This window comes from Rhea pennata, chromosome 20, assembly GCF_028389875.1.
Source record: "Rhea pennata isolate bPtePen1 chromosome 20, bPtePen1.pri, whole genome shotgun sequence".
In the NCBI taxonomy this organism is placed as follows: domain Eukaryota; kingdom Metazoa; phylum Chordata; class Aves; order Rheiformes; family Rheidae; genus Rhea; species Rhea pennata.
The window spans coordinates 9,384,744-9,392,245 of record NC_084682.1 but is presented as its reverse complement, the minus strand read 5'-3'; the positions used below and the strand labels follow the sequence as shown (position 1 = coordinate 9,392,245).

The window sequence follows — 7,502 nt, the reverse complement described above, 5'->3', positions numbered from 1 at the left end:
TACATCTTCAACAAAATTTTCACACAGCTACAAGGCAAGCAAAACATTTCTCTTAAGGAAGCCAGACTGTAAAACCGCAAACATTGGAATAGAGAAGTGAACTTCAGAGTTATTTTTATCATCATTAAAAAAAGACAAATTGCATTTCAAGTTCATACTCTCCTTCCAAAAGCAAATTGAAACCCATACAATTTTTTTCACTTACTCATTAGTTTGGGGAATTATTCTGTTTCATCCTTAGAAACATGTATCGTTCTCTTTAGAATTAAAAAGTTTTAGTCTGTCTTTATCAGGAGGTTTAGCTGCAAAAAATGCAATGAGTTATAAATGTTACCTCAAGCTAAACACAGCATATGGGATTTCAATCAACTCATATTTAAGTTTCTGTGGGTAAATCTAAAGGTTCTTGACAGCTTACATCTAAACATATAACATCTAAGAGGCCTAAAACCTTAGCAAATGCCAGCTGAAGCTATGGGAGTCCTTAAAATTTTGTGAAGGGGAGTTAGGCCTGAAGGCAGTGATAGCAAGCAGAAAGCAGCCAGTTTTTCCCCGCTCATCGTGGACCTGCTTTTCCAAGCAGCCACCTCTTCCCTTGAAAAACTTCCCCTGATAAATGCGTGTGTGCATCAGGGTGGGGAGCTGGATCAGATCCTAACTCTTTTCTCCTTCTATTGCCTTATCTTTGTGCAGCACAGGATACTTGCCTCAGTTTGCAGGCCTTTACTTGGTGTTTTGCCATCTCTTTCTCTAAGGGATTTAGATTCAGGATTCACTGCATAACCTTTGAATAGAGGGGACGTGGGGGTGGAAAGGCAGGAGGAAGCCCCAACCTCTCGGAAAAGAACAGTACACAACTATATTGCGCTTTACATTTTGTCCAGAAATTAAACTTCAGTGTCTGGAAGCCATGTGCAAATCTCATAGACCCGTAGAGCATGGAGTTCATAGTTCCCTGATGTATATTGATTCTTTTATATGTACATATAAACACTTCCTTTCTCCCAGATTATGCTTACACTTCAACCCTGCCAACAGTATAGCTCCACTATACCCCAGGAACAGCAGAGTACTCTTAGTGTCAGAGAACATTAGTGATGATGGACTAAATAAGACTGTGCACTGACGGACTATACAGCCCACATTTTTCCAGAGCAAACCTCCAGATAAGCTTATTTCATGCTCCTCCATCAACTTTCCCTGTGCTCCAGTTGTCTAGATTCCTCTGCAGTTTTCTTTCATTAAGCTTTTCCTCTATTAAAAAGTAAACAAAGATGTCCTTTATTTCCACTTTGAACATGGTCACAGTAAATAAGGCTGGTGAACATCTCCCCAGTACAACTATTTGGACAGTAAAAGCACAGGCACTTTTTTCTCCTATTATTTACTCCTCTGTTCTCAGTTAATGATGTTCTGGGAAGTTTAACACAAATGGCTCTACCCTCCCTAAACATCTGAATGCTTTTGGTTCACTACCACCACCAAATGTTCGCCCTGCTCTTTCCTCCTCATCCTCCCAAAGTAATGATCTTAAATCTGATGCCTTCTCTTATTATTACTTTTATACGACTATACAAATTCTACAGAGCAGGCCAAAATGCTGCACCTGCTTGCATACTGCATTTTTTCAAGAGAACAAGGAAGCATTTAAAAATAATACACCACTTGTGATGGAGGATTACAGAGGTAGTGAATACGCATTGTTCCAAATACCAGGATTAAAAAAAAAAAAAAAACAGCTTCACACTATCCAAAATGATAAGCGCGAGCAATAGGTCATGGGTACTCTCCTCCATGCATTTATTTATAGCATAAAAGAAGTTGCCTCTTTGAAAATACTTGGCAAATCTGCAATAAGATGCTTTGACGAGCACAGCAGTTAATATGGGCGTTAAAAGTGTCGGTGGCTGCTGCGTAATTATTCGTGTCTCGAGATGACCGCAGCACTCGCAGCCTTGCGCGGACATTGCTGCATCACCTCGCGTTGCCCAAGTTCTCCCCGGCCGTAACGGCCAGGGAGCGAGCGTTTCTAAAATGAAAGCCGAGGCTGTTGTGCACAAGATGGCAGAGCGGGAGATGTGCCAGCATCCCGCCACGCGCTCCTGGTGCCCCTGCAGCCAAGCCCAGCGCCGAGGAGCTGCTCCAGCGCCGCGGCCGGCGCCGAGACGGCAAAAAGTACAAAGCGATTAAACACGAAACCCGATACCCAGGATCGAGCACAGGCGCACGACAAATTAATTCAGCTGGAGAACAAATATCGCCGAGTAATGCAGAAGCTGGCAGTGCTTCTGCCTCGTGTGTTCAGCCAGTTTCTCAGACAAACTTAGGTAGGTAGAATTATTTTTTTTTTTTTTTGCTATTAGGAGCAAATTAGATTGGGATTTTGCCAGTGAAGCCTTGTTATCCGAGGGAGGGATTTTATTTCCCTTTCTCCGTGCTCCTGACCAAGAAGTCTTTACCAGCAAAATTGGGAAGCCCAGGTCGAGCTGTTGACAAACAGACCGGCAGTTTGAGCGTGTTGGATATGCATATCCCTAACACCAAAGCCTGAAAAGGAATCCTGGTATTTGTTTGCAGTAAAAGAAGAAAGATGTTCCTACTTGACTTACCTTGCTAGAGGAAAAGGGTTTGGGAGCCTTTTTGCCTTATATTACAGAACTATTTCACTGGCAGCTGAACTGTAAAAATGTGTTTATGTGAAAGCCAAAACAAAATAAAAAGAAAAAAAAAGAAGACCTTCAAAAAACCGAAAAAAAAACAGTTAAGGGAATTTGCCTGCATTTGGTTTATGAACCGCAGCCTGCTTTTTCCCCGGGTGCCATCTCCTGCCCTCGCACGCTCTGCGTTTGCGAGCAGCCCCGGGAGGAGGGCGGCAGGGCACAGGGTGGCGGGCGGCCGGCGGCCTTCGAGTCGGGCGATCCTTTAAGGAGACGAGCGCATGAGACGTTCCTTCCGCGCTTAAACACTACCGAAAGAGAAAAAAAGAAAAAATTACCACTCAGGAAAGGATGTTAATCTTACCAGGCGGCTGTGCCCGGTCGCTTCAGCTACATCAGTCTGCCTTTATGCCCCACAGATCTGTTAATTTGAGCCTGAGACAGCTGTTTAATATATTCATTTAACAGAAGATTTAGATACTGCCCTGCTAGAGTCCTCACGAGACACTGGAAAACCCCTCTGACTGTGTGTTTGTCCCCATCTGCATTAGGAGCCGTTTTATTGCCGAATTTGCAATTTTTTCCCCCGATGCAATGTGCAGGCACCGAACGGAGACTCGTCCAGTCCCTCTGCAGCTCGGCACTGAAACCACCACCACGAGCAGCAGCAGCAAAGGGCCGGGTTTTCCCTCGCCGCGTCCTGGATCCCAAGTGGATGCCTCTTTTTTCCCGCCGCACGGATCAGTAGGGTTCCCTGCTCGAGGGAGCCGAACCACGGTCAGGCCGTCAGCTGGTGGAAATAATCCAGCGGGGGAACGGGAAGCTCCTGCCGCCGGCGGGCGCTGAGCGGCGGAAGAGCGGCGCTGGGACCCGGCCTCGCAGGGCGAAGCGAGCCGCGTCCGACTGTCGCTCGCAAACCTTAGAGCGTGCGAAGCCAATCCATAGAAAAACCAAACCAAAACAGAACAAAAGCAAACAAAAAAACCCCGCATCGCTGCCGAGCTGCTGCCACCCCCTGCAAAGGCTCCGGACGCGCTCGCTGCCGGAGAAGCGCCGGGCAACCACGAGACTCACCTGCGCGTGTGTCTCAAATCGCCGCTCACTCTCTTCGGCATCTGCTGAATTCTTCCAAACAATAATTAAAAAAATAAAAATAAACAAAAGACCCTCAGGGAGCTGCTGCGCTCGGTGCATCCCCCGATTGGGCTATGAGCTTCCTAGAGACACCAGGTCGTCCCGGGGAGCAGGCTGCGGCTGCTGGCTTGCAGCCGACAGCCCCGCGAGCAGAGCAACAGGGATGGTTTGCAATGTGTCGCCTCACAAACGCATTCGGGGGGGGGGGGGGTGCTGAATAAAAAGCCCAGATGCTGTTTATGCCGTTCTCTAGCATCTCGGTGCACTGCATTTTTTTTAAAAAAAATGGTTTGAATCAAAGCTCTCATTCTTTAATTAAACTTCATTTAGATGCCATCTGCCTGGGATCAAGATGGCTTCATGTTTTGCAACTCTTAATGAGGATTGTTATTGGCTTTGTAAACACATAAACAAACCCCCCCCCCACCACCACACCAAACTCTTTGAGAAGCAGTAAGTGAGGAACGTGGCTCAAGATCTGCTTCTTCAGGCTCCTCGTTGCACCGGAGCAGGCGCCAGCCAGCGCGTATTCACGTCACGCACGAAACCTGCCTATAAAAACACCCCGCACCCGAGGGCTCAAGAAAAGCGCGGGGATCGCAGCGGAGCGCAAACAGCGATGGAGCCGTAAGTGCCGCGAGGCGAAGGCAGCGGGGGCTCGGCAGCGGGCCGGGGCGGAGGCCGAGCGGGCACAGGGCCCTGCGCGCCGGCCTTTCGCGCCGGCCCTTTTTTGCGTTCTGCCGCCTGTCGCGGCCTTCACGACTGCGTTCGGCTTTCTGAACGAAATCGCTGGCCCCTCGTGCAGCTCCGATGCCCTAACTTGACTCAACTGCCTGACTTCAGCCTCGCCTCCGCACGCGAGCGATTAGGGCCCCGTGTACTCGGCAGCGCAGTAGATCGCTACCGCGCGAGAAGCCTCCCGCCGCCGCGCGTTCGAGGGAGCGCGGAAACCTGCAGCAGGCCTAGGGCAACGTCTAAGAGCTTCGCTCGTTACCAAGCCACTCCACTGCCTTCAGCGCTACCGCGTCAGAGCTTTCCTTTCTTATTTTTCCCCTGGAAAAAATAAGAAAAAAGGTCAAAATGTAATGAATGTGCCCTATTAGGAGACACCTATGTGTGGCTTGATCTGTGAATAAGCCCCTTTCAGGTATTTCAGAAAGGAAAACTGTATTTCTACCTCTGAATCGCGTTTCTTTGTTTCCTAATTGGAGATGCCATGGGTTTGAGCATCAGGCAGAGACACGGAAGGCTTCAGGTTTTGATGCCATCCGTTCAGATGTCAAACTGTGTTTCTAATTGGGGTCACTGATACAGATTTTCGCCCTTCCTTTGGCTGCCAGCTTTGTGCCTTCTCTTACACTTCTTTGGGCTTTTATTATCTCCTGTGATCATTTGCATCTAACTCAACGGCAAATGGAAGTCAAGAATATGAAAATAAAATTGCAGCTGCTTTGAAAAGTTCTGCCCGTGATCAAAATCCTCCGGTGGCTGAAAAGATAAGGGCTCAAGCAGATCAAAAACCCGTAAAACAAATAAAGTGCATTACACTAGGAAGAGCTGCCACAAGAGACTTTGATCCCTGCATCTGCTACCGTCCCCTTCCTCCTTGCATACACGCAGAGGCCCTAATGACTGAGGCGGCTGCTCTTCAGGGCAGCGAAATGTAACTTGCCCCGACGCCTGGAAGGACGTCTTTCGAGCAGAGCCCAAGCTGAGCAACGGTTACCCAAAAGTAACTCAGCGTTTTGCCATTTGGGCAAAACAGAAGCAAGCCAGAGGCATCTCACTGCAGCAGCGGTATGAGATTTAGCGGGGAACGTGTCTGCTGGATGGACGCCTTTCCTCATCCTCGTCTCAACTGATTCCCAGGCTAAGACACAACCCGTAAGTGCTGTTTCGGAGAGGGCCAAGCCGCTCCTAGTGGGCTTCCTCAGAGCATGGGAGCGACTTCTTTCGGCGCCGCATTTGGCATTTACTTCCGCAAGCCATTTGGTCACGCTGGCTCCTTGCGCCACCCTCGCGCCGGAGGCCCCCGCGCGTCAGCCAGCACGCGGCCCGACCTGTGCGCAGATCTCCTCAGCTGCAAAACACAAGTTATAGGTGCGTGGGGGTAAGCAATAGCGGTTGGCCGCATTAGCGTCTGTTGCCAAAATCCACTAGGGAAATTCAATTTTAACTGCAGAAATTTTAAATCAATTTACAAATTAAAATCACTTACAATTATTTATTTTTCTCAATTTACTGGTGCTTCATTTTGTTCTTAGAGGGCGAACCAGACTCAGGCATGCAGAGGAGACGCTGGAGCTGCAGAAAGGATGATCCCATGTCTTTCAGGAACGTGAGCAACTTTTGGTCCAGCATTACCGAACTAGTCTAGCATCAGAGAGGACTATCTGTATTTACTAGTTCTCCTCACTCCTTAAGGCACCAACATCTTTTGGGAAATCACAGATGGTGAAGAACATCATGAATTGAAAGTCTTTTACTGTTTCAGAGGACGCTTAAATGCACGTAACAGAAATTGCTTCCGAGTTCCTAAGTCAGGTGGGTGCTAGCCATGACACCAAACAGGGCGTCTGTGGCATCTCTCTCCTTGGAGGGTGTAACTTGGCCTTAAAGCTGCTTTCTCCTTAAAACCCTTCCCCTAAAACCACTTCTCTGCTACTCACGGGCCCAGGTGTTTGATGCTGGTAAGCATTCGGTCCCTCATCTTCCACAGTGGTGCAAATTTGCACCAATCCTCTTGCACCTCTGCAAGCCCTTTTTTACTGAAGACATCAGTAGCAAAGGAAGCATTAAAGCGTGTGAAGCCTCTTGGTTTAAAACTCTGATGACACTAAAGACTTTATTGAGCAGCCGAAGTACGACAGGAAGTTTTGTAGCTGTCTGTCCGGAGATGCCCTCTTATACTTACTCTTACCTACAAATGCAATTCATAATTTAATAATATGCATAATAAAATAAGTACTTTTAAGAGCAAGGCAACACTTTTTATTTTTATTTAAAAAGGCCTTGATGGCAGGAATATAGTGTAAAAATCATTGGAAAAACTAAAAGGCATTGATACATATTGGAATATACACTTTTTACATAAATTACATTTATTTATTTATTCTTTCATTTGAGGTTCTTATTCGGTTTTGAGGTCTAATAGTTAATAGGTCCTGGGATCTGGACGTTTAGACCACCATAGTCTAACATGTACATGGGCCATTGCTGAAAGAGAGGGAGAGAAAAGAAGGCAAAAGTCTCTGTTAGGACACAACACAAAAACATGCACACAGCAAATCTCTGACATGTTCACACACGGGCTGTTGCTCCCACTTTCCAAATAAGATTAAAGAACCAACCCAAAATCAAAACACCACCAGGAAACCCGACAAAAACCTTTAAGTTGATATCTCTTTTTTCTTTTTTTCTTTTTCTTTTCTTTTTTTTTTTTTTTTAGCGTTTGGTATCACACACGACTGAAGCCAAACCCAGAGGGAGAGCAGGTTGCACGTCCGCTGGCTTCACTGACTGCTTTTACAGTTGCGATCCACTACCTGATGCAAGGTTTGGCTCTGCATCTCTCCCAGAACAACCTGAGGCTGAGCAACGCTGCGGCCGCGCCGCGGGGGCCCTTGCTCGCCGGAGACCACTCCACTGACAACCCCCTGGAAACCCAGAAAGAAAAAGGCAGCTCCAAAGCTGCATCCCTCTCCTTTGCCA

At 47.4% G+C, this 7,502-nt stretch overlaps 1 protein-coding gene across 4 annotated transcripts in view; it reads right to left on the bottom strand.

Moving 5' to 3' along the window:
- Positions 1-6,805: 6,805 nt before the first annotated feature.
- GTF2IRD1 (GTF2I repeat domain containing 1) overlaps positions 6,806-7,502 on the bottom strand; it is a 59,154-nt gene continuing 58,457 nt past the window's right edge. For all 4 annotated transcript variants that reach the window (XM_062592547.1, XM_062592549.1, XM_062592548.1 and 1 more), the window contains one exon: positions 6,806-7,007. In XM_062592547.1, the coding sequence (XP_062448531.1) occupies positions 6,939-7,007 (69 nt within the window). In that variant the 3' untranslated portion in view covers positions 6,806-6,938. The remainder of the gene's footprint in view (positions 7,008-7,502) is intronic.